This window comes from Tympanuchus pallidicinctus, unplaced genomic scaffold, assembly GCF_026119805.1.
Source record: "Tympanuchus pallidicinctus isolate F22 unplaced genomic scaffold, pur_lepc_1.0 scaffold15, whole genome shotgun sequence".
NCBI lineage: Eukaryota > Metazoa > Chordata > Aves > Galliformes > Phasianidae > Tympanuchus > Tympanuchus pallidicinctus.
The window spans coordinates 29,109,770-29,136,860 of record NW_026294669.1 but is presented as its reverse complement, the minus strand read 5'-3'; the positions used below and the strand labels follow the sequence as shown (position 1 = coordinate 29,136,860).

Below are 27,091 nucleotides of genomic sequence, written 5' to 3'. Positions count from 1 at the left end.
AGTCATAAAAAAAAAAAAGTATTGTAACTTGAGCTTTACAGATAATGTATAGCAGACTTCTTTCGTATTCTAAAAACGCATAGTGGTTTATTATGCAAAATTTCAAGCTTCCTAAATAACCAGAGGGCTCTTGATGAATAGCAATTCAAATAAAGAAAGGAGGGCTAACCCAACCACAAAGCCCAGAAGGGACCAGGAATAGATACCCAAAATAGCTGCTGATTGCAATTATTTCTGCAGACACATGTAGGGAATTCTTAAAATATTAATGACTCTTGTAAGCACTGGAAAACAAAAACAAAAACAAAAAAAAACAACCAAGGAGGCTGATGTTTCCTTTTCCTTTGGAAATGATCCTCAAAATGGGCACCTGGCCTCCCAGCTGTGCTCATTTGACATCATGGAGATGTGGCGAACCCCAGCTTTATCCTGCAGGCCCTGGGGATGTTTGGTTGAACCTGAGGGCCCTACCTAGGGTACTTGAGAGTCACTGTTTCCAGTCCTGCCATCTGTTCTCCTGGAAGTGTTTTGCAGCGGTGTCTCGCCTTTGCCACCACCTTTTCCTGGGGCTCTTGTTCCCCATTTCCTTCTGCAAAGGGTTACATACATGCTTTTCCCCAAGCCAGTTTTGTAGGAGTCAGCCTTTTGAAGGTTTTTTTTGTTTGATAAAGCCCAAATTCCCATCGTTTTAGGGGGCAGTTTGTCAAGAGATTGGTTGACAGGGAAGAGGTGAAGTTGACCTCTGTGAAGTTGACCTCTGAAGGCCATCAGATCTTAGCAGCGTGCTCCTCAGTCTGCAGTGAAGTAGGATACCTTGTTTGATGCTGGCTGATCCTGGTTGGAAAAGAGCCAATACCATTTTACTTACTGGACCTGCAGGAGACCGTGTGTAATGTATGGGGACAGATTAACACAGCAGAACTGCTTGTTCCCTGGCACTGTAGTTGTCCTTATGACTCGTCCCAAGGAAGTAGTACAGAGGCATCACCAATAGAGACCTACAAAGCCAATGATTTCTTCTAGTGGAGGAAGAAAGACTGAGGGAAGGATTTGGTCTAAGTTTTCCAAACTAATTTCATTCTCAGTAGAATACTGCAAAACTAGGAGTGAGTAGAGCAGCTTGCTGACGTGCAGCTGCTGCAGGAACTTACTACAATTCAACACCAGTGTGTTCACTCTGCAAACGTGTGTCATCTGACAGGACAACAGCTTTGAGCAATTCATTATCAACTACTGTAATGAGAAGCTGCAGCAGATCTTCATTGAACTCACCCTCAAAGAAGAGCAGGAGGAATACATTCGAGAGGTAACGTTTAAACCATCTCTCATTATCCTTTCCTCTCCCCATCATCTCCATTCAGCCACACTGATGCACGCTTGAACCTCTTTTCAGGGGAGTGGCTTTTTATATGATACTATTTTGCTGTAGTGACATTTCTGAAAATGGAATAAAGTTCCTTCTTCGTGCTCTTGAAATAACATGGAGCTTTGACATGCCTTTTTTGTTTGTTTTTTTTTTTTGCATTCAGTGTGGAAACTTGTGAAGCATACTCACTGCAATTTGCTTTTTCAGTGATATTTTGAACACTGAAAAATTTAAATTGTAAGATGTCACTGCAGGATGCAAGTTAAGAAATTTTTTTTTTCCCAGTCCTTTACCTGTGTTATCTCCAGGTGTGTTAACATCTCATCCTGGAAATGTTGCTGATATTTGTAAAATAATTTGTAAAATGTAAAAAAAAATTGGATATTAGGAATATCTGAACAACTCCCAGAGTCTGGATTTTTTCCAGATGGTCTCATCTAAATTTAGCCTTTTTTCCTTCTCCCATTAAAAAACAAACAGCAACAACAAAACCCCTCAGAGCTTAGAATGTTGATCTCAGATGCTTGCCCTGAGATGGGCTTCTTCCCTTCTAAGCAGTGGGAGTGAGCAGAGAGCAGTGCTGAGCCGGGGCTGGGCAGGAGAGAGCTGGCCCTGCTCCAGGGGAGTGCATGGGAAGTTGACACCGATGGGGGAAAGGAATGGAGAATGGCTTTGGCTGCTGCTCAAGGGCAGCCGTTTTGCGCAGATAATGTTAGCGGGAGACGACCGCGTTTCTTTCTTAATAAATAAGATGTTGGTAAGCATATGGAACTGAATTCAAAAATAGTTAGCTGGAAAATAATTTAAGTTGCCTAGGGGAAATGCTCCATCCGTTGTTTTCTTATTCAGACTTTTTTTTTTCCCTATAGGGAATTGAGTGGACACATATTGAGTATTTCAACAATGCTATAATTTGTGACCTAATAGAAAATGTAAGTTATTTACAATAATCTTTTTGAATGATTTTTATGCATGTATAAATTTAACCATAACATCTGTACGCGTCCTCACTGTGCTTTGATAAATAAAATTTAACCATAGCATCTGTATGCATCCTCGCTCTACTTGGATAAAACAAGCCCTTGTTTGTATTAATAATCTTATTTTGAATGGTAAACATTCATTTTATTATTTTTTTTCCAAAGTTTAGATGTTTTTCTGTGTCACAAATGGTCAGCAGAACCTACGTGAGAGAAATAAAAAGCAAAACTTAAATGTTTACGCTTAGCAGCAGTGTTTTCATTGAAAGATATCACATGCTGTATTGTAAATAATAGCTTTTTTTTTTTTTTCCCTGTGGAAACCAGAGATCTCCATGATTTGTTACTGATCACTTTAGATACAGCAAATCCTTGTATCTGATAGGAGGAGTTCCTGTGGACTTAGCACAGCAAATTCCTTAACATTCAGGACAGTTTTTAGCTACCCATTTAAAATGTGTGCTGTTTTTACCCGTAAACTAGCTACTTTCATTTAAGTTGGAGTTTCTGTGGTCTGAGTAAAAGACACAGAATTGCCAACTAAGATGAACTTGGAGGATTCCAATCTATAAAGCAGCCTTTCAAAAACTGAGATGCTAAAGGTCTGTTGGGAGTAAGGGTGAGGAAAAGAGAACTGGTCAGTGGAGATGGTTTGGAGGGGCGTACTTCTGGTGTAACAGGAAAGAGCAATCTCATTTTTGTGTGTTGATATAAATATGATGAAAACAGACACTCATACTCTTGTGTTGAAACTTCAGAACCAAACTGGAATCCTGGCCATGCTTGATGAGGAGTGCCTGAGACCAGGAACTGTCACCGATGACACCTTTCTAGAAAAGCTCAACCAAGTCTGTGCCACCCACCAGCATTTTGAGAGCAGGATGAGCAAGTGCTCCCGGTTCCTTAATGACACCACCCTGCCCCACAGCTGCTTCAGGATTCAGCATTATGCTGGCAAGGTACCTGTGACCTGGACTCTGGTGTTTGGAGAACGTTGGTCCTGTGTGAAACTTTGGTATAGTGGCAAGGCTCTTGAAATTATTAAATTGTGTTATGGTCATGGAGGAGGTTTACCTGAGTCAATAGTGGATCAGAAAATCCAAACCTCTTTTAATCTTTTCAGTCTTGAACCTAAGATACTGGTTTTGGCTGGAGGTTTTCAGAGATCACGCTGCTCTAGCCAAAACCAAAGGCCGGGCTTTTTTCGTTGGATGTCCCATGGGCTTTGGTGATAGAACAATTGTGCTGCTGGGTCTATGAAAACAGCAGCGTTGTTTAGAATGACAAAAAGTCACGCATATCTGAAGGCAAGATATTTTGGAAAGCGTGTTCTTTGTCATTGAGTTAGCTGGAGTTGTTAGCTATGGTACAATCTATAGCTAGGGTGATGAGAAGGTTGAGTTTTTGTACATGTGAAGGAACTGAGTTTGTTTTGAAAGTCTGTATATTGAAACAGTTGGAAGAGAAAACTATACTGAAGGCTTGTGAATGCTTTTTGCTTCTTACAACATAAGCTATATGAAAAAATACAATTCTGATAGATGTTTTAATGCCAACTTCAAATGACTTTGTTAATGAATATCAAAACTATTCTTTGTAGAAAGGAGACAAACTTTTTTTTTTTTTTTTAAGCAAAAATAGGTTTGAAAACACTACTGAACTGTTAATTTCACAGACTAATGAATTTTTGGGAACTGTTCCATTTACCTGATTCTCTTTAATTCTCCCTCCAGTTTTCAGTATTTTTTCAATTATAAAATTTGGATTAGCTTGATGATTTGTCATTTCAGAGTAGCACTAGAAATGCCACGCTTTCAGCCTTCAAGGCAGTCGTTCATTTTCTGACTTTCTATCATCTGTTAGGGATTAATACTTAGATATTTCTTTGGTTGTCAAAATTCCAGGTGAATTTGAAATATCACAGTGCTTTGGGAAAGATTGTAAGCAGATTGTGTCTTAGTGGCCAGGGAGGGTCTTCAGTCATTACTGATATTCATTTACACAACAGAGCAGTCAGTAAATTCCAACTATTTGGGGATTGTTTTTCCATCCTCAGCTGAGAACATTTTGATCTGGTCACTAGACAGCAAAAACTTGACCCTTCTGTTGTGAAATCTAAGCAAGATCAGGCAAAGAGCTTTGTCACTAGTGGCATTTACCACACCTGTCAGAAACATGAAATGTGTTCTCTAAACAAAAAGTCATCCAAGTTCATAGTCCTTTGCTGTTGTGTAAAATATGACTACGGCAGTAGAAGATTGATGGTCAGCATTCGTAGTACATATTTGCAAAGAACTAACTGTGAAATCAGAAAGCTGATGAATCTGTATTATCAGCCTGATGACTTGTCACGACTAATCAAATTAGATTTAAGAAGCCAGTCAAGCTCTGAGATCTACATGAAGTTCATCAGGGTGCTTCCAGCATCCTCAGCTGCTGGTCAAGGCTTTGCATGTATGATTGTTGTCATTGGACTGTTTTCCTGGTGAGAGTTCTTGTAAATAAAAGTCCCCTGAGGACTGCATGGATAGCTAGTTGCTGCTGGGATCTTTAAGATGTTTTGAATAGTGAGAAAGAAGAAAAATCAGTGTTGTGGTGCAGTTTGGAAACGGCCTGCATCCGACAGTCCAAACCATGGTCTGATTAGACTTGTCTCTGTTGTTCAGGTTATGTACCAGGTGGAAGGATTTGTTGACAAAAATAATGATCTTCTGTACCGGGACCTCTCCCAGGCTATGTGGAAGGCCAGTCACTCTCTTATCAAAGCACTGTTCCCTGAAGGTAACCCTGCCAAGATCAATCTCAAAAGACCACCAACAGCAGGATCACAGTTCAAGGCTTCAGTTGCTACCTTGATGAAAAATCTCCAGACAAAAAATCCAAACTACATTAGGTAAATGACCCTGCAGTGAAGTCGGTGAATTTGTATTTGGCTGAGTTAAATGATGTTTTGGCACTCAAGGATAAGTCTGTTGAAACCTACGATTCGCAACGGCAGCTGTTGACTTGCAGGGCTGCGGTCCAGTGTCATTGTTCATTTCTTTTCCAGATGCATCAAGCCCAATGACAAAAAGGCTGCACACATTTTCAATGATGCCCTGGTGTGCCACCAGATCCGCTACCTCGGTCTTCTGGAAAACGTCCGGGTTAGAAGGGCAGGGTATGCTTTCAGGCAGGCATACGAGCCATGCCTGGAAAGATACAAAATGCTGTGCAAGCAGACCTGGCCCCACTGGAGAGGGCCAGCCAGGTAGGAGAACTGCAGTTTTCTCAACTCTCCCATTTCAGTGAATACAATGATTATCTTCCATACATTGGGATTTTTGTCTTTTTTAAAAACAAATATAACATGTTCTTTTTTGATGAAAAATCAAGTATTTGAATAGTAAATTGACAAGCAGCTCAAGTGTTTTACTTGTTTAATTCCCTTAGAATCGTTTTGGACTTTGCGTGAGTTCCTTCACTGGGAAACCTACCCTTTTCAGGGATGTAAAAATTACTGTTGTTCAAAGTCATTATAGAAGTAAGCGGGGAAAAAAATAGGCCATTGCTGATGCTGCTAAATGAAAATTGCCTCTTCTTCATCAAATGATTTTGAATCTTTACCACGATTATTCTTGCCTTTAGCTAAATAAACAGCAAGTAAGTGAGCTAGGTTTCCAAGCTGCTTATGTCAAGCAGTATTTAAGAATTTAAAATAAGCTTTCATCTATTTTCCAGAAATTAATCTGTGAATATGTAAACTAAGAAGTTTTAGAGCTGGGGGTTGTGTTTGTTAAGCTCATTTACTTCTTACTAGGACTGGCGTAGAGGTATTGTTTAATGAATTGGAAATCCCTGAAGAAGAATTTTCATTTGGTAGATCAAAGATATTCATCCGCAACCCACGAACGGTAAGTGAAAAATGTCTTCCTACACAAAATCAAGACATCTTTTATGAGGATAGCCTGCTATGGACTGCATAATTTGCCAGCTCGTTCCTATTGATTTTTCTAGATACATTGGTTGGTGGAGAATATAGCCTAAAAAAAGGCTAAAGGTTCAATGTTAGACACGGTAAATTGAGATAAATGAACATTGATGAAGACTGAAAGAGAGTCAATTCTCTACAATAGCTGTCAGCCTGAGTTTAATCTAACTTTCATGTGCTGACTTAAAGCAGCATATCTTTCACAAATCTGTTGATGTGTCTGCTGGTGTCGCAGGAAAAGGTGTTTAAAGGGGGAACTTGAATAAAGGAGAGATTTTGCTTAGAATAACTGTAATTAACAGGCTGTTTGGTCTTTCTTTGCCTTCTGTTTTTCTTCCAATGTCAAACAAAACCCTAAAAAATACACCCAGCTCTTCAAACTAGAAGATCTGAGAAAGCAGCGGTTGGAGGACTTGGCTACTCTCATTGAGAAGATTTACAGAGGTTGGAAGTGCCGCACACGCTTCTTGTTGATGAAAAAAAGCCAGGTTGTGATTGCTGCGTGGTTCAGGAGATACGCGGTAAGACAATCCTGACTAAATTAGTGGCAGGGTAAGGGAAGCAAATCTTATTATTGTTTAATGAGTTTTCATAACCTCCTTTCCTATGTATGGAGGACTGTAGAAAGAATTCAATTTTATACTAGTATTTAAATACTAAAAATATACATTAAAGAAATTTTTAAGTGTTTCCTTTTTGCTTTTGCTTAAATAATTAAAAGCTCCTTCAAGTCCATTAGCTCTGAGAGCAGGATTTTGTGGCCTAGCCTTTTTTATTCAGCTGAACCAAATGCTGTGCCACTCTCAAAGCATATGGCTTATGTGTAAAAAAAAAAAAAAAAAAAAAAAAAAAGTTTGGTAATATACATGTGTGATTCTGTAGAATTCAGTAATTCCTAAGTGTTTTTGTATTTCCCCTTATTTGGGATCTTTGCATTTGAGGCTCAAGAATGCTGCCTGGAAGAATCTCAGGGATTTATTTTAATTGTAGCCCATAAGTAACATAGCTCAGTAGTTCACACCTGTACAGTTTTCAAACAGATCTTTTTGTAGACTGGGTCTTCCATGCCATTATGAGCTGTCTTTTTATCAGTTAGTGAATGGCATGTGGTACAACAGATAGATTGTTGTCAAGTGTTAAAGTCTCAGATGTCAAAGTGCATTTCCTTACCTATATTAGAAAGCTTGATAAAATATCACCTGAAAGAGGGAGAAAGCATCTTAAACTGGAAGTTGGAGAACTGACAGTCGCTCCTTTCATTTGACGAGCACTTTCATTTGTCGTCTTGAAAGCCATTCATGTTTGGTTCAATTATCATGGATAATGAAAGCAAAATATGGATTATTACAAAAAAGTGTAGTTATTTACACCTGAGAAGAAATGCTTTTACACTGTAAAACTCTTCTCTGTGAATTTTTGCGATTGAATACACTGTTTCTACAAGCAACATCAGTACAGAATTGCAATGCTCCCGTGCTTCTGATTTGAGATCTCATACGATCTTAACGAATGGAAAATGTAGTTGCCATACATAACCAAGTCCACGTCATTGTTGATTTCCTAGCTGTAGACCCTTGCTGAGTCTTACAAGTCTCTCTAGCTCACTCACTGTGATGCTCCCTGGTACTGATGGGGCTGAGCATGAAGCCCAGAAGCCATATTGCAGAGTCAATCAACTGTTATTCACTGTTATAGTGGCCGGTAGCCTACTGGAGAGCTGCTGTTTTTTAGTAAGAAAATGCCTAGTGTACTTGGATAATATCCCAACATATCATTTAGGAGTACATTTGTTTTTTTTTTAGTTTTGTTTTTCCCTAAGTTAATAGAAAAAGCATAAAAGGCAATGAAAAGCTTAGCCAACGAATTTGAGTATTTCTGAGAGTTTGTATGCTGCCCTACTGGTGGGAAAGACAAATAAAGCTGTTACTGTTAGTATTTAATCCATGTAACTTTTGTGCTGCTGACCATGAACTGTTTCTGTACACAGAGAGTGGCATTGTCCATGTAGCATTGTTGATGGGTTTTGTTTCCTCTCCAGTTTAACAGACAATCTGTGCTTTGATCTGCTTGTTCAGAAATTGTTCATATTTAACATTTATTACTTCTATCCCTAGTGATATTTTCAGAGGTTAGTAACGCAATATTCTGAGCATCATATATTCACTTTTATACAGCAACAGAAGAAGTATCAGAAGATAAAGAGTTCAGCTATTATAGTACAGTCGTACATCAGAGGGTGGAAGGTGAGTTTCCTCTTCCTATGGCTGTGCCTGTGAGTTACAGAGTGGGAAAGAAAACACAGTTGAAGTGCACCGAGCCTCCTGGCTTTCACGCTTCTTGGCATGAGTTTGGGTCACTGTAAGCAGGTTTAAATAGTGTGGATCACCTGAGCAGAACATTGCTTGGGTTATGTCTTCAGTTCTCCTCTGTTTGCTAAGCGGAGGGGTGAAAGCGTGTTGTCCCTGCCGTAAGCAGCTGCCTTGCCATTGCTTGCTTGTCTTCACTTTGTGACAACTTTGCATCGCAGAGGTTTGTACTTTGCAAAGGGAGAATCCTGCAGCCAGTGTTCTTAAGCCAGACTTAAGGAGTGATGCAGTAGTGAGAGGCAAAAATGGGGTTAACAGTTCCCATGAAAACAGTGCTTAAAGCTGTTCAGCATCAGAAAAAAATGTTCTGGGCTCCTCTGTTTTCTTATTAACCTTTCTCCATCCCACAGGCTGTCATTTTCTTCTCTATTTAGAGAGGAGGGGGCTGCCTTTGATTTTGGAGTCAGTTCCCTTCTTATTGGACAGGGAAGGGGCTTTAGTTACGACCTGTAGGTGTCAGCAGCCCTCTCCTGCACAGCAGGCTTTGAACTCTGTTGTCAATACGCTAACATAATTTGGTTTTATTGTTTCTTATGAGTTGTATTCCATCTTTTTCTTTTTTAAAAAATGTGAGTTAGAAGTATTCTGACAGCCTAAAAGTTGTTGTGCTGTCTTTTCCCTTGTGTGTTATTTGGAGAGAACTCAGTCAAATCATCATCTCATCTTGAATTATGTTTTTTTCTTCATTTGTCAATGGAGAACATAATGTTTGGTGGTAGCAGTGCTGGGGATAAAAGCCTGGTTTGACAGCAGCCTTAAGTGTTGCCTGCAACAGTGCAATTTACTTGTGATTTATTTCTAAAGGGAAAAGGCATATGCTGTGAAGAGGGGGAATATAGTTGCCATTGTGCAGATAGTCATAAAGAGATCTAGGGTCAAGCTACTTTTTATTTTCAATTGTTTACAGGCTCGGAAACTTCTTCGGGAGCTTAAGCACCAGAAGCGTTGTAACGAGGCTGCCACAATAATTGCTGCTTACTGGCATGGTACCCAGGTGAGAAAGCGGTAACAAATTCTGCACCTCACTGTCTCTTGACAGAATAGGGCCCTTGAGGGCAATGCTAGCTGAAACTATTTTCAGTGGCTTCAACTACTGATTTTTTTCCTCTTTGCTGCTAACGTGTTTTAGCTGGTGCAGTCTAGGAAGCTGGGATGTGCTTTAATATTTGCTCTTTGTGGTGGCTGGTTTCTTTCTCTCACCGTTGGGAACTTGCAGTAACCTTTTCTTCCCTAAGCTTTTCTATATCCCATTTTCAAACACATCGCAGGCACGAAGGGAACTGAGACGACTGAAGGAGGAGGCTAGAAATAAACATGCTATTGCTGTTATTTGGGCTTACTGGCTTGGATATAAGGTACTTCATGCACATGTCATATGCCCCCCTTCATTACCCGACGATGTCAACAATTAATCAGTAGTAAATAGTGAGAATTAATAACTAATACGATTGACTTAAAAATAATAGCGCATGATCATTGGTTCCCTCCATTTCCATTCATGCCATCCTTAAATCTGACAACATTCTGTACATCAGTGTTTTGTAGAGTAGGAAATACCATGCATGGCAGCCAAGTAGTGATTTGCACTAACAAGCCATTAGACTGGATTAAAAACGACTAGACTCCATTATTCTCAAATTAGAAAATGCATTTAACTACTTGTAAATGTGCAAAGCATGGTTTGTGGCGGGGAGAGAAGGTTGTGGTTTTTCAGTGTTTTTTTTCCCTCCCCTAACAAGTGCTTTCAGTGACACTGTCCTAGAGATCTAATTGACACTTTCATCAGGCTGTGTATTCTGCACCCTGAGCAGTCTTCATTTGCAAGTTCAAACCAACGCTATTCATTTTACTCGATATTCATTTTAATTGGTTTAATTCACTCTCTGGCTGTGATTGGAACCAGTAAGAAAATTTTAGTAGCTGCAATTAAAGCGCGGCTTCATGACCAGATCTTTTAGCAGAAAATGGTGCTAGTTTGCAATTCTAAACTTGCAGCCCTAGAAAAATCCCAGGAATTCCAGCATCAGCTGTTTGTTTTCAGAAGCAAAGTCCCACTGAAAGATTCTTGCTAATCCCCAGCCTGCAGTTGTGGGTTTTGTGAACATTTGAAATGCTTTTTACTGGAGGTCAAAGTTGTATTGGTTTCAACTAGAAAAATCTTAACTTATTTGAAAATTATGTTCTGTTGATTCATTTTGTTTAAAACATCTCCCAGTTATTATTTAGGATGAGGTGGGAAGTGCTGTCTGACCATCTTGCCAACAAGATGTAGAAATGTGCTCACATCACATCTGAAGTAGAATGCAGAGTTTGACTATTCCTGTTTTGATATAAAGCTGTTAGATTTGCAATGGAATGGCAGCACTGCAAGTCAAAGCAAACGTGCAGTTTCCCTCCCTGCAGAGAGACTATGCATTAACCTGACATTTAGGTGGCTACTGAAGTTAACAGTTTCATCTTTGTTTATTTAAATGCAACACATGGGTAGTTTATTTTTTATCCACAGTTCCTTTCACCTGAAAAATTGATCAGTACTGCACAGGTGATATTTACTTTCTTGAGTTTAAGATGTTCTTCGGAGTTAGAAAGGACCAGATCAGAAATGGATGTGATAGTATTAATTGTGCTAGAGCTCATCATTTAAACGCTTAGAAGTTTTCAAAAAGAAGAGTATATTATTTTCAGAAATCACTTGCTTTTAAAGAAAAGCTTAGACCTCAAGTGCTCGGTTTCCTTCCTTTTCACAAGACGAAACTTTCTGACTTTGCATAATCCTTACTTTTCCAGTACAGTGTGGTTGAAGCTTTGGTCCCATTCAGATGAGTAGAAGCATTTTTGTGAGTGCCTGCATCCCATGCTAGCTCCATCACAGGCACAGGCTGGACCTGCAGCTGCACAGTTCCATTTGACAATGTATAACTCGACGACATTGGCAGAGCTGCTGTGCCTCTCTGATGTTATAGCACTGGAACTCTCCGTTCCGTTTGATTTTTGTAATCACATACTGAGTAACAGAGGTTTGGCTATCCTCTAAAGTACCCGATTCTGTTAAATGGCCCATGTATGTGTTTGCTTTGCAAATTGCTTTCCTGAAATGGGAATTATTGAGGAATTGTAGGTGGGCACCTATCTCTTTGCATGCAGGAAAGCACTATGTTGGGGGGCTTACCTTTTCATTCCATAGAGAAAGGAATAATTTACCAGGCTGTAGAATTTTATTTAAGTACATAAAAATCAAAATCACCTCCAGAATAAAAGCCCTTAGTGCAGTGCCATCATTGTCATCACACAAACAGGGTTATGATCCAGCACTTGCCAGTGGAAGAGCTGCTGAGATGGTGAGATTTCAGTCTTGGTTTCCATAGACGTCATTCTGATCACGGTACTTACTGTTGATGGCAAGGGTGTGCACGTAGGATGAGGTGGAAACGTTGGCAGCAAATGAGAGGGCAGATAAAATTCTCATCTGTAAAATAAAAGATGGAATTGAGGCTTTTTGGACCTCGTATGCGGTTTAGCACCAATTCACACCACAAAAGGGGTTTTGGAGGTTAAACACTGTTCTTCCATCTCTCTGTACCTTGATTGTATGTTGGCTGTTCTGTTTGGGAGAAGCCTTTCCTGGTCATTGTGCTGTCTGCATCGGGCTGTCTCTTTTGTTCACTATCTAAACCTTTTAGGCTCGAAGGGAATTGAAACGCTTGAAGGAGGAGGCTAGGCGTAAGCATGCTGTTGCAGTCATTTGGGCTTACTGGCTTGGACTGAAGGTACTTCTTAAACACTCCCTTCTGCCTACATGAACTCATTACAGCGTGGCACCTTACTAACGCTTAAATCAGCAGGTGTGGGGGATTGATACTAAGAATGTTCTTGCACAAAATTATGTTGCTTAACTTTTTCAGTGAATTGACAGCAAAATTCGTAAGCTGAATGTGCCTCATTCAATCTAAAAGGACTCTAGTATGGCTCATAAACATGACCTGTGTTGGCAGAGGTCCTGTCTGGACAGATTACAAGCATTTATTTTCTTCTTGTGACCTCTGCTTGTTTGAATGGAGGCGGAGAGGAACTGCAGACTCTCACTGCTGCTCACGTCACAATGCTGAGCCCACGGCTGATACCACTGAGCTTGTGTAGGGCACGGCATTGCATGCGGTCACCTATGGCTGGTGGCATCATTGACCTCCCAGCAGAGCTATGATGTGCAATAGACTTTCGTTGTCTGTCCCTTGCTTTCAAGGACTGGTTGGCAAAAGAAAACACGTTTGTAATCTGGAAAAATGTAGTTCTGCTCTGTAAATAGACTATAAAAATGGCAACTTGGGATATTTCAGGTCTGCGCCCAAATGATTTGCATGACACATGACATGATTTACATGGTTCTGCTCACTGTGGATTTTCAAACGTACTTTTACAGATGCAGTCCTGAGGAACTGCAGAAATCTAAATCGTTGTTTGGCTTGGGTGCCACCTTAGCTAATGGGGTACTGTGGGCTACAGAAGGCTGAAAGGAAACAACCACAACCCGATAATGATAAGTCCAGCTACCATGTTCTCAAATTTATGCTAACAGTGATGAAATGGGTGTAAATACCTAGGAAACTTTTAAAATCACATATAATATGGGCACACTATGCATATAAAAATTACGTTACAATATATACATGGAAAGCAGAGCTAGAAATACAGAGGAGCCATTGTAAGAAGTCATTCTACAGATCAGAATCGCACATTAAGTGCTACTGCCAAAGTGGGTCTGTTTTTGTCATTTTAAAATGAGAACTCAGAGACTGTTGCATATCATACAGCAGCATTTGAATGAAAACTGATGAATCCAAAACTTTTAAGGCACATTGCAGCCAGAATGTTTCTCTGCCTGTCTGTCGTGTGGTTTTCCAGCAAATTTTTAAATGGTGTAAGTGGCACGATTGCCTCACCTGAAACACACAGAGCTTTCTGAACAAGAACCCACTCTGTAATTCCACTTCACCGCTGTTACCACAGGCAATTCTCTTCTGTCTTATGTTGTAGAAGCTTCACCCAAAATATACATAAGTGAAGAATTAATACAAGTGATCAAGATTAATCCAGTAATTCTTGAGGTTTTTTTGTTTTAGTTTTTTTGTTGTTGTGTAATAAGTAGATTTTAATACCATCTGTGGTGCTTTCCAACTTTCTGGAGATAGGCTTTTCTGGAACGTTTGCATTGCTTTGCAGCCTCCCCGCAGTTCCAGTAGACTCTGTGGACGTGTAGCAAGACTCCGTGTTCCAAATTAATGTGCACGCCTTGCAAGGGAATGTAAAGCACCATTATTACAGAGTATCTCTGAGAAGAGAGAGATTTGGGGTGATTGTGGCTGGAATGGTTTCGAGTTTCCATCACTGAGTAATAAATAGAATTGTAGAATCGCCAAGGTTGGAAAGGACCTCCAAGGTCATCCAGTCCAACCATCCACCTACCACCAATATTTCCCCACTGAACTATGTCCCTTAGTACCACATGTACTCATTTCTTGAATTCAGTAGGGGGTGTACACCAGTTTTACAGCACCAGACTTCACAGAAAATCAGTGAATAACAACTCTAGTCATTTTTATTATGAAGGGAGCCTCCCAGCCTCTCTGGGCAGCCTGTTCCAGCACCTCACCACTCTCTCAATAGAGAACTTTCCCCTGATATCTCATCTAAATCTTCCATCCGTTAGTTGTCCTGTCACTGTCTACCTGTGTGAAACATTGGTTTCCCTCGTGTTTATGAACTCCCTTTAAGTATCGGAAGGCTGCAGTGAGGTCTCCCCACAGCCTTTTCTTTTTGATCTCACTTTATTTTTCGGTTGCAGTGAATTTAGCAGCACATGGCAAGTTCACTGAAACCACTGGATTTGCTCTGGGGTAAATTATGCAAAGCCACGATGTTTTCTCTGGTTTTTGCTCCAAACTCTTACCAGGTGTGTCCCTGGCTGCTCCAAACTCGGAGGAAGGCCAGCGGGTGCTTCAGCTCTGACATGAACATGGGCTTCCCGTTCATTCTCACATTGGATGTGCTCAGTTTCACCTTATGAAAAAGCCCAGGAAGATAGTCAGAATTCTGTGAATCCAACAGTATCGAGTGTTGCGTTTTCAAAGGAAGATAGTTAAAATTCTCTGTCACACTTGCAGATGACTGTGCTGAGGTCATCTGAGGTAACTGTCTGACCTCTTAATCTGTAGCCTGGTTCATATGTTTTAAGTGTATCCACTTAGAGTTTGCATTTCAGGGAACACTTTGCATGTTTGTCTGCTTTCTGACTGTTTTCTGCCATAAAGATTAATAAGAGTACCAGTGAGAACACATTCATTTTCATGCTCACTTTGGGGGGTTTGTTTAACTTTTTAGGTCCGTAGAGAGTACAGGAAATTCTTCAGAGCCAACGCTGGAAGAAAAATTTATGAATTTACCCTTCAGAGACTTGTATGTATATATCTGTACAAAGCATATGTACATTATATATTAGTTTTTGTATATTTTCTTGCAAAAATAACAGTTGTTTTGTGACCTTTGTGGTCTTTGTAAGGAAGTGTCCAAGCTAAGCAAACAGAAAATGAATAAATTTTCTGACATTGTAAAGAAAGAATAACAGTAATAGTGTTTTGAAGGTGTGGGAGTGGCACTAACTATGCATTTGTCATACTCATGACATCTAAATCTGCTTTTTCCAATATGGCCAGCTTTTTAAGAATCTGTGCTGATGTTTATTAAAGCTGAGAGTTGCAGTTTGGTAACGGTGCTTTTAATCACACAGCATCTGCTTTGCCATACGTATTTCAGTAAGTCTGGTATTTGAACATTAATAAAACATCTTGCTTCAATTTTATCTCAGATGCAGAAATACTTCTTGGAAATGAAGAAGAAGATGCCTTCTTTATCACCAATAGATAAAAACTGGCCAGCGAGACCTTACCTTTTCTTGGACTCAACTCACAAGGAACTGAAGAGGATTTTCCATTTGTGGAGGGTAGGGCACGTTCTGGTCCAGCCTGTACAGAAATTCAGTGTATGACTGTCAGCAGATTTGTTTCCTTCCTGAAGAGCCTATTTTTAGGAAGTATTTCTTCCCATTCCAGCCAGGATGATTTTCTTTCTTTGGAAGATCATTGTCTTTGGCCTTCAAGGGGTATAACTATCCTGCCTATTTCTTCCTGGGGCTAGGGAAAGAGGATCGCTTCCTGCTATTGGCTTTTAACTAGATATTGAAGCCACATGCCTGTTCCCTGTTAATTGGTACCTTATAGTCCTCGTGTCTGTGGCCAGGGCTGGGACTAGCTCTCAGCCCAACACTGGAAGTACTTGGTGGAATTTTTTACTTATGAGCTGAGGTTAGCTGAAATTTATTTTGGATCTTTGAATGGAGAGAATGGTGAGAGTCAATATAAGTGCTGATGAGACATTTTACTGAGCTCGTGGGCTGTGTTTTCTGTGCATTATCAAGGAACCATTTTCACTTTTGTGCTTGCAAAAGTCATCCTCTCAGCTATGTTTTGTTCTTTCTGTGTGCTTACATAAGCATCCCCAGTTGTTCATCTGCATGTTCTGTGAACCCTTTTAGCTTGGCATTCCAGTCATGTTGTGCTTAAATGAGATGTTGTAGAGATTCTTTTTGGTGTAATTGAGAAGAATGGGGAATGGGTGAGGAGGAAAACACCTCTGCAGCTTGTTACTGTGCTATAGACATGTAGAACGGAGCTGAGTCACCTCAAAAGCATACAAAGAATGTACAAATCAAGCAATAAGCAAACATTAGTCTGTGGTGCTGCTGCTTCAGATCAGAATTGGAAGGATAATTTTTGGTTTGTTTGACATATCGTGTTTTGCAGTGTAAAAAGTACAGAGACCAGTTCACAGATCAGCAGAAGCTTATATATGAAGAAAAACTGGAAGCAAGCGAACTTTTCAAGGACAAGAAGGCTTTATATCCAGCCAGGTGATTACCTACTCCTCAGGTTTTCCTGTATAATAAATTCAATATCCTTACTATCCTTCCGCACGTTTGGGAAGCTGTGCACGATTTTGCTTTTTATCTTAGGCAAGAAAGAGCTTTTCCTTGTTTCATTGTAATGTTTTGCTGCAGGGGCTGCTGAACGATCACGTTCATCGTCAACCATCAAATCAACATCAAATCAACCATCATTTACTTCACTGACCTCAGTTTGCCTCTAAGTTAGCTTGCCTGCTGTTGCAGCTGCTCATCCTGTGATACTGAGCACTTCTTTTCCGAAGCCATGACATTTTGTTGTTCTGACCCCCTATGACAGACTTGCACAGTAAAAATTTGGAGAAGTTGAACTCATTCTTTCCCCTAGTTTCCATTGTGCTGGTTCCTGCAGCCCAGAAGTGCAAAGCCGACTGAAGGGCTGTAAGTGACCACATCATTCCCAATGAGGCGTGCCAGGCACCGCTCTTATCTTCCTAATTAGTGCAATCAGAGTAATGTTTGGTTTGGAAAGCTGGGGATTTTAAGTTACGTGCATTGGCACATATGAATTTTTTTCTGAAAGGAGAATTTTCTAAAAAGTGCTTTTACCATTAATTTAAATTGTAGAATTTTTTACTTTTTCTGTTGGAAACTACTGACGAATGTGAAACGTCTGCACAAGTTTTTTGATTTCTCACGTTGCTGAGCACCTAAAATCTGTGAACTTTTAGTCTTTCCTTTCCCTGCAGCTAACATTGCCCAGGGAAGTGCAGCAGTATCTGATTTTACTTAAGCAATATGTGTGTTTTGTGCATGCAATAAAATGACAGAATAGAGGTTGGATATCTTTGAAAGAAGTTGAATTGCACTTTTTAAGAAAATACGAGCTGCGAAATAATGTTTTCATTGAAAACAAAGGCATCGTTCATCTTGACAGAGGTTTCTATTGTGTGCCACAGTTTGAAGAGAGAGGAGCAAAGCAATGTTAAATGAGGCAGGGCCAGGATCTTGCAACAGTTGATGGGGCCAATTCCATGCATGGAGAGGCTCTGCTTCAATGTCTGTGCATTTTATTGGTTTGTTTTCTTCATTTTTTACTGAGGCATTTCCTTTATTTCCTGTAATGGGCTCGGTTTCTTGCCTTCAGCAGATTACTTATTTAAAGGCTGTGTATGTCAGCTTGTGGTATGCTCATTTATTTGCTTTGTGATCCCTTTTTATGCTGTTGGGAAAAGAGAAAGATGCTGCCCCTGGACTTCTTGTCTGATCAGTGTGGGAAGGAAGGAATTTTGCATCACTCTTTGGTACTTACACACAGAAAAGTCCAAGGCTGAACAATGCAGTATTTTGCTGCAATATGTAGCAGAGTGATCTCTATCCAAGTGGTAAATGTGACAGAAAGTAACTGTTGATTTGTCACTTGATCAGGGACAAAATCTACAGGGAACCTATGGTTTTGGTGACTATGGTTTCATACTGTTAATTGATAAAAACCAAAACAGAAAGCATCAACTCAGTGGAAAGTTAGAATGCGTTCCCCACTCCTCACCCCTCTCTGATTTAGAAACATTTCCACCTCCTTTTCCCTTGTGAACTGTATTCAGAGCTGATTAACTCCTGTTGAATTTTTTATTGGCCTAAGGGTGGAGGAAATATTGTATAAAGTTTCTGATTAGTTGGAATGATAGTGATTTGAAGGACGTGGCTAATTTTCTGCGTGCAGTGTAATTATTGAAGAGCAGAGAGGAACTTCTGGTGATTACTAAAAATCCAGTGCCCTTCCTTTTCTCTCCCTGTGTGCTGGTGATTAGAAAAGGCAGTGCTTTTCCAGATAATGTAGCGGCTCCTTTTGGGCTCTCACCTTGGCAAAGCTTTGCATTTACTACTTAGACTGTAATTTAATCAAAGTGATTAGTTAAAGTGACTTCCAAACAAAACAAGCAGCGACTGATAGGGGAGCTGTCGTTACACGACCCTAAGGTAACGATGGGGTGAGCTGCAAGGACAGCAAGTGTTGGCGAAGGGCTGCTACACATCTAACGAGTGAATCCTCAAGAGGAATTACTGTGTCTCTGAAATGCTGCAAAGAGACAGAGCTGCTGTTCTTTTGGAAGTTGGATTTCTTCTGTTTTCACAAACAGGCCATTACTGGGAGATTTTACATCAAAACTGATTGCATATACGAAGAAATGCATGTGCCTGGTATTGGTAACCGTTTGGCCCGTTTATTTGGAATTGCTTCCAGAGCAGGAAAATAAATATCCTATTACTGTCTTGAAAGATGAATTTCTCGTTCTCCACTGATGCTTTGCTGTTAATATATGCAAGAGAGCATGACTAAAATGCTTACCATTTAGCACCTCTCTCTCTTTTTCTGGGGATAGTGTGTTGTGGGATATAGCCACAATTCCCAAATTTTTCCAAAGGACGTGGTGTGCCTTCATGGCATAGATTCAGTGCTAACACCTCTGCACTGCATTAATGCTGGTGCCACCCCTGTTGACTTGGGGAAGCAGCTCCCATCTCCTCAGCTGCATTGAGGAGAAATTACGTTGCGTAATAAACACTGAGATATTGACATGTTTGCATTCATCAATGTGTTGCTGTAATTATTCTGTTACACAGTAATGTAGCAGTCTGCCTTGCTGTTGTTTCAAAGAGGGAGAAATTGAAAGCAAAGGTTTCTGGGTCGCTTGGCTCTGGATCTGGGTCTTTTGCTAATGACGAGGTGGAAGATGACTTTCTCTGGAAGATGACGTATCCAGGATTAGGGAAGCTTCCATTTGGAGCAAATCCTGACTCCACGGAGCCTGGAGCAATACCTGTTTTGTGTTGGATTCGTATTCAACTCTGATTCTCTTCGTTTTGCAGCGTTGGGCAGCCATTCCAAGGGGCTTACCTGGAGATCAGCAAGAACCCCAAGTACAAAAAACTGAAGGATGCTGTGGATGAGAAGATCATTATTGCTGAAGTTGTGAATAAGATCAATAGAGCTAATGGCAAGGTAATAAAACAATGTTGCTTTATCCAGAAGGGTAGATTGATTTTGTTGTAAACTGACAGGAAGATTTAATTTCTGTCATGTAATAGTACCAAGGTGGGAAAAAAACAAACAAACAAACAAAAAAACACCGCAACTTTTTTAAGGGCAACACCTGAAGTGTTGGATTTATGTAAATTTTTTATTCTAAACACCCACTGTAAATTTACCTCATGGATGCTAAAAGCTTGCTTGGGCATACGGTTTTCAGTGGCTTTTCCAAGCAAAAATGGCATCTCATCAACTGGCAACAGGCTGTATTGATTCACAACTAAATGCAGCCTTTGTGATAATCTTTTCAGTTGGCCAGTTGAATGAAATAAATATTTAGAAAATATTGTTTGCGTTGAAATATTTGAAAATCTTACAGCTTTCAAATTCATGATAATCACGTTCTAATATGTTTTAAAACCACGAGCGGCAGACGTTGCTAAATGTGCCCACCTTCTGATTGATAAGGAGGGAAGATTTAGGTTGGATGTTAGGGGGAAGTTCTTTACAAGGAGAGTGGTTAGGCCCTGGAACGGGCTGCCCAGGGAGGTTGTGGATGCCCCGTCCTTGGACGTGTTCAAGGCCAGGTTGGACGGGGTCCTGGGCAACCTGATCTAAATGTGTACGTTTGGTGGCCCTGCTGGGCAGGGGGGTTGGAACTACATGATCCTTGAGGTCCCTTCCAACCCAGGTGATTCTGTGATTCTGTGTGATATCAAAAGCCTTTTTTTGGAATTAAGAGGCAAGTTGATAATATCATTTAAATAAAGCTGTTAAATATGCAGCATACTTTTTTTCTGGCAAGACAGAACTTATTTTGCATTTAAATTATAGTTACTGAAACAGGAAGCACTGTTCTCCTGTAATAGATATAATTGTTGTCACTGTATCTGTCTAAATATTCCAACTAGTAGATCTCAGCTTCTAAGATGTAAGTGTCATTTATGTATTTGTAGGAGAGAAATTAGGTTGACTGTTGTTGATGCCAAATCAATTTTTCAGTGTGGAGGGGAGTAATTAAATGAAGACAGTATCTTTCCTGAATTGGCACGGGAGACAGCGCTCACAGTTAATAATAATAATGAGCTATGGGTCTATGTGCTTTAGACAGAGATGTCTTAATGGCTAAGATTTTTTTCTTCGAAGTTTTCCAGGAGAAGAAACTACGTAATTGAATCATCGTGATATTTTACAACAGGTTTACACCAAACACAAGCTGTCCTATTTGAAGCTTTGATTTTAAATACATTCTTAAAACATACATTTTTGTATCTGTTGTATTTTTAATGATTTTCTTACATGGTTCTCTGCATGAGAAATGAGGTTATTCTGATTTGTGGTTCTAGACTTTATTTCCTGGATTTTATAACTGTAAGCTGGTAATTAAAGAAACTGTTTATATCTAAGCATACGTGCCAAAATGTGCTAAGCTGTTCTATCTGTAATTAGACACACAAATAAATTTGACCTAATTTTAACTCATCTGCAGTTTTTGCTGAACAACAAATGTTGGTGTTTACTTAAATGGGCCAAACTTATCAACGCCATGAATGATTTGTAGTCTAAGTGAGTGCTCAGTAAAGCCTGAATTCCCTCTTTGTGTAGACAGTGGTTTGCGATTTTGTATTTTCACAGGCTACATCCAGGATTTTCTTGTTAACCAAAAACAACGTTCTCCTTGCGGATCAAAAGTCAGGAAATATCAAGTCGGAGGTTCCACTGGGAGATGTTACCAAAGTGTCCATGAGTTCCCAAAATGATGGCTTCTTTGCAGTGCACCTCAAGGAGGTTGGTTGTGACTTTGTCATGTAGTAATATGCTTGTTTGATGCGTAGCAATATAACAATGGCTTACTGGTTGTCTTGTGGCATCTGGTCAAATGGATTAGCCTGAAGGTTGAGACTGCTATTTTTTCACTTTGCCCCATCTGCAAAAATGTTGATTTAAAACTCCTGGTTTCAAACAGGAACAGTTACATCCTGAATGATAATTTAATTGTGAACGTTTTTCACTCTAGCCTCTTTTGGATTAACATTTTCCGTTAGCATAATGAGCCTTTGATCTGCTGCTTAATACCTAGTGACAGTGTTTTCCTTTTTAGCTGCTTGTATAGTTCTTCCTGACACGCCAGCAGAATGTTTCTCTCTTCTTTTTGTGATTCCAAGAAACTCACATTATGGCACAGCTCACTTGGTTACTCAGTTCCAAAGAACTTACTTCAGTGCTATATTTACTTCTCAGCGCTGTCAGTACAGCTCTGCTAAAATCATTAAGCTAGCACTTGTCTTCTGGCTTAAATGGGTTTGAGGAATGCTATATATAGTGTCTTTTCATACTGACCACCTTCTTCCAAATGCTGTGGCATTAATTGGTTCTTGTTCCTTCCTGGAAAAGAAACATGATCTTGCAGTGGCATGGCCAGAAGAGGGAGACAGAAACAATACAGTGTTGTTGGACAAGGGATGGTGACTTTCCTTTAGGCTGAGGAGGAGTTTTTATTATTGTCAACAAATTTACTGTTTGAGACTGAATTGTATTTTGAGCCTCAGCACTGCACAGCATCTCTATTTAATTTACAAGACTTATTTGACTGCAGTGGGAGGACTCATTGTAAAGCATCCTGCTTTGTTGGCATTTAATGCACGCTTCAGATTTTGGTCATCCTAACCACTTTTCTTTGTGTTCCAGGGCTCAGGAGCAGCTAGCAAAGGGGATTTCCTGCTCAGCAGCGATCACCTTATTGAAATGGCCACTAAACTTTACCGCACTACTCTCAGCCAAACCAAGCAGAAGCTCAACATTGAGATTTCTGATGAGTATGTTTCTTGTTTGCATTTCTTTCATTGCAGTGTGCTAAGAAGTATCTAGTGTTAGAGAAACAGAACATTGCTTCACAATAACTGTTTTTCTCTCGACCGAGTGCGTATAAATAAGGATCCAATTTTCAATAGATTCTCATCCCTAATATTCCTTATGGCTCCTATTTCCTCAAAAGTCAATAGAGAAAATGTCCGTAACATAGTTTCAAGTAGAGCTGTGAAGCAGAAATGCTGCTTGAGAGACAATGAAGAGATGCTACATTTCAGGAGACTCTTTCATGTGTGAAATGAGAGCTTCACATACCCCTATGAGATGTTTATCAATTAATTAGAATGGACATCGTGTGCCAGGTTCCTGTGAAAACAACAAAAAACACACGTAGCAGCAGTGCTGGTAGTGTAGGTCCATGAAGCTCAACCTTTTTTATTCTGATGGTGAAAGATATATTCTTAAATTCCTTTGTATGGAGTTTCGGTCATCAGTTTTGGCCTTTTGGTGTGGTGGTTGTTTGAGGGTTTTTTTTTTTTTTGCTTAGTTGTTTCATTTTGTTTCTTGGTAGATTTTTTTTTTCTTTTTCTGTTTTATAAATAGATTGTATCTCAAATTAGAATTTATTTGATTCAGTTTTGTATTTTGACATGAAGTGAGATGTGAATTTGCAGTGTTTATAATCATGGACTAAAGATATTGCTTTCGTGTGGACTCATGAATTCTGTTCCATAGGAGTCCATCACTTACCCACCATTGTTCTGCATATAGTCTGTTGTGTGAAGCACCTCCTGATTTCAGTGGTGTTGATTTAGTGGATTTATTCATTTTTAATAAGGAAGAACGTTTGGAAACCCTTAACATTAGCAAAATAATTTTTTTTGCAGGTGAAAATGTAATTTTTTATCTATTGTACAGCACTGATAGCATTCTAGAGCCCAGGCGGTGATAACAATTTGTATCTGATCAGCTTTGAGGGTTTATATAAAGACTGATTTCGCTGTTTCCTTGAAAATGACATCTGCCCTTTTCCAGTGTTCTGCTGCCAGATGTGATTTATTTCATTTTTGTTGAAGTGAGTGATTTTTTAGCCTCTACAAGAGTTGTGACTGTCCCTGCTCAGTTACTAGTTCAGCGATTGCTATAAAGGAATAAACTGGAGTTAAATCTAAGTGTGCAGTGCTCTGGTCTGGCCTTCCAGCCAGGATTAGGAGACCATTTTGCTTTCTGGAAGTCTTGTATTTTGGGATGTGATTTGGTTACTTGCTTTGGAGACTAAAACCATTCAAGAGTGTATTGCTCTTGATTTTATCCAGACTAAATAGTTTTCAGTTTTGTTTGTTCTCATTGCTGTCAACAGAGATGACTGTTCAATGCGTTACTCTTGTTGTATGCCAGAGTTTAGTTACAGGCCAAACTAGGAATTGAGGAGAAGGAGCGGCCACACTTTGACTACTGTGCACGACTTTTTGCTTATAAAACCAAAAGTGCTGTTGATCCAGGAGTGTGTTGAGTCAGTGTTGACACATGTTATTGGAGCAGTGATTCAGGAGCAGAGCCAGCTGTATCAGAAGATGCGTTTTGCCTGCCAGCGCTACCGGCACACTTACTGGCAAGGCTTGGAAGACTGATGAAGTCGGAGGAAAATGCATTGTTGATGACAAGAGGTGGTGGCTCTGAAACCAGCTCCCATTTTGTGGCTGCCTGCATGGCAGGAAGCGCTGAACAAGTTAATTTTGGAGCCTGCTGGGTTGGGCAGGAAAGCAGGGCTGTGGGGCAACACGGCACGGCCGCTTTCTCCCCTGGGCCACGCTGTCAGCTTGATTTGTGGCTTCCGGATGGAGGACAAATTCTTTGAAGTTTTTGGCCTCTGCTGGAGGACGTTTTAAGGATGCAAAAAGGGAAAATCTGCTGTTACAGAGGACTTCTTAGGTCAGTGACTGCTGCATGTGAGCCAGAAAGCAGCGCTGCCCTGTTTATTGCTTTTAATTTGCTCTCCCAATCAGTGAGAGGTGTGAGGCTGTTGGTGAGCTTGTTGGGTTTTTTTAAAGCAGTTCTTCAAATGCTCTGAAACTTCTCATCCAGTATGTAACAAGAAGTGTCAAATCCAGATTAATTTTCCCTGGGCTATAGGATATTGCTGAGGAGGAAATGAGTTTTCCTAATTGCCGAGGTTGTGAGAGCTAAGTAGCTATAAGAAAGAAGAAGGCAGCTAAAATGCTGGTTTGTTTTGCAGCACATTTCCGACATGCCAGCAGGAAGGCACTCTGTGGGCCTGGGAGTCTCAGCTATAAAACAGATTTAACAGCGTTTTCCCTGTTTATTGAGATATTCAGAGACGCTGGCTTAAGGATTCAGCATTCACCTCAGTTTCTGCTGAGCTTTTGAAATGCTGCTCGGCTCAAGCAGTCATCCTCAGCTGAGTGTTTGTGGCTTTTTGTGTGAACGAAGCCATCTCCTCGTGGGATGTGGCTTCTGCTGTGCTCTGCTGAGCTTCTCAGTCACAGGGATGTTGGTCTTTGAGGGAATTAACAGATGTCTGGAACTCACTGCAGTTTATAGATATACAGATATATCTATATACATATAGATACTCAGTTTATCCACTTCTAAGTGGGAGAACTGTTTATTTTTTGTACAAAGAATGTAAGAATGTGTAGCTATGATTTAATTTCCTTATTGTATGGTAAGAAAGTAACAAGAAATTATATCCCTATTTGTTGCTTTCAGGTTTTATATGTATTGCTTTATCAAACAAACCCCAAACCCCCAGTTTGAACTTTTTCCTTTGATTACAGGGCTGCAGAATCTAGTTTTCAAAGGTGCCTAAGTCACTGGCATATTGTAGGTAATTGAAAATAGGGTATAAATAACGGACCAAAAATGGTAAAATACTGTTAATTATGCTTTCTTCTAATTATATTTTTTAATGTGTGTAGTTTTTAATATGCTATCTTCCAATTATATTCGTTCTAATTATATTGCCTCGCTTAGTACAAATTCCCAAGGATGCAATATCCAGTGTCATAGAATCACAGAATGGCTTGGGCTGGAAGGAGCCTCAAGGATCATCGAGGTCCAACCCACTGCCACAGTCAGGGCCACCAACCTCCATGTGTGGTACCAGAAGAGGCCGCCTGGGGTCCTGTTCAACCTGGCCTTGAATACCTTCAGGGATGGAACATCCACAGCCTCTCTGGGCAGCCTGATCCAGCACCTCACCACCCTCTCTATAAAGAACTTCCCCCTGACATGGGGGGAAGGTTTAGACATCCAGTCTAAACCTTCCCTCCTGGAGCTGAAAGCCATTCCCTCTTGTCCTGTCACTGTCTACCTGAGTAAAAAGTTGATTCCCTTCCTTTTTATAATTCCCTTATAAATACTGGAAGGCTGCAATGAGGTCTCCTCACAGCCTTCTCTTCTCCAGAAGCCTTCTCTTCTCTGGTGTCTTTTTGTAGTTAGAGCAGTGAATAGAAGAAAGGCCTTCAAAAAGACTTCCTGTGTATTCCTTCCACCTTATATAACATGCGTTTTATTCCCTCTCCTAGGTTTTTGGTCCAGTTCAGACAAGACAAAGTGTGTGTGAAGTTCATACAAGGCAGCCAGAAAAATGGCAACGTCCCAACTTGCAAACGAAAAAACAATCGGCTTCTTGAAGTGGCTGTCCCCTAACTGCGGCTGGTGACTCCCTTCCATGGACTTGTTTCTTTGTAATAGTGCAATTTTAGTCGTTTGGTTTTGCTGGTTTTATCCCTTTCTGGAGCTGTTGATGGCTAATAGCTTTAGAAGCCCTTGGCAAAACATTGGATCAGTTGACTTTTTAATCTTATCCGTCATGCCATAGTTTTAACCCTCAACATGCAGATCTTTACCCAGTGGGGCATTTTTACCAGCTGGCAATACCTGTCATACCTGAATCATTCTCTTTGTTTAGTGGCCATATTTTAATGCAGCATACCGTAAACCCACATATTAATGATGAATTACTCATATTTCTTAGTCTAGAGATCCACATAACAAAAGCCATACATGACCTTGAGGCTTGGTGGCAACTTGTGCCCAGTTTCTTTATACCAACCCACTGTGGTGTTCTGATGGGCTCCTCCTCTGCCACCACCACTGGAGAGATGGGGGGAGCTGAGACCAGGCACCGACCCTTGTAGCTAACACTAGCACCTATGTAGCTCAGTCCTTCAGTATGTACAGCATGGGAACACCTAATTCTGCAAAACAAAAGGAACGTGTCATTACCCAAGCAGCTACGTGCATAATTTTTTAGTAAAAAACAAAAGACCAAAAAAAAAAAAAAGCAGAAATTTTCAAACAGGATTTTTAATTAGGTCAGATATTTGTAATGCCTTTATACAGCAAAAATAAGAATAAAATTGAAGAGGCCTATTTCACTCACAAAAACACGTGGTTTGAAACATTTTCTGTTCTGCTTTTTTCTTTAAGTGATCAGTTAAGATTAGAGCCTGAAAAATGCCGTAGTATTCATGACACAGTACTGCTAGGTATTTAAACTGCTTGGTACCAAGCGAAGGCTTTGGGCCTTTCCTTTAGATATTGGCATGTACAATGTGCAATAAAACACACACGACATTTTGTGAAAAGTTATT

At 40.1% G+C, this 27,091-nt stretch overlaps 1 protein-coding gene across 6 annotated transcripts in view; it reads left to right on the top strand.

Moving 5' to 3' along the window:
* Positions 1-26,788, top strand: part of MYO1B (myosin IB) — a 93,005-nt gene extending 66,217 nt beyond the window's left edge. For 2 of the 6 annotated variants that reach the window (XM_052675794.1, XM_052675788.1), the window contains 18 exons: positions 1,202-1,306; positions 2,236-2,298; positions 3,105-3,305; positions 5,013-5,239; positions 5,396-5,596; positions 6,146-6,239; positions 6,688-6,837; positions 8,491-8,559; positions 9,590-9,676; positions 9,951-10,037; positions 12,363-12,449; positions 15,058-15,132; positions 15,542-15,676; positions 16,536-16,642; positions 19,505-19,637; positions 21,300-21,452; positions 22,353-22,480; positions 26,021-26,788. In XM_052675794.1, the coding sequence (XP_052531754.1) occupies positions 1,202-1,306; positions 2,236-2,298; positions 3,105-3,305; positions 5,013-5,239; positions 5,396-5,596; positions 6,146-6,239; positions 6,688-6,837; positions 8,491-8,559; positions 9,590-9,676; positions 9,951-10,037; positions 12,363-12,449; positions 15,058-15,132; positions 15,542-15,676; positions 16,536-16,642; positions 19,505-19,637; positions 21,300-21,452; positions 22,353-22,480; positions 26,021-26,144 (2,226 nt within the window). In that variant the 3' untranslated portion in view covers positions 26,145-26,788. The remainder of the gene's footprint in view (positions 1-1,201; positions 1,307-2,235; positions 2,299-3,104; positions 3,306-5,012; positions 5,240-5,395; positions 5,597-6,145; positions 6,240-6,687; positions 6,838-8,490; positions 8,560-9,589; positions 9,677-9,950; positions 10,038-12,362; positions 12,450-15,057; positions 15,133-15,541; positions 15,677-16,535; positions 16,643-19,504; positions 19,638-21,299; positions 21,453-22,352; positions 22,481-26,020) is intronic. The other 4 variants (XM_052675790.1, XM_052675789.1, XM_052675793.1 and 1 more) reach the window with 2 other exon arrangements.
* Positions 26,789-27,091: the final 303 nt, after the last annotated feature.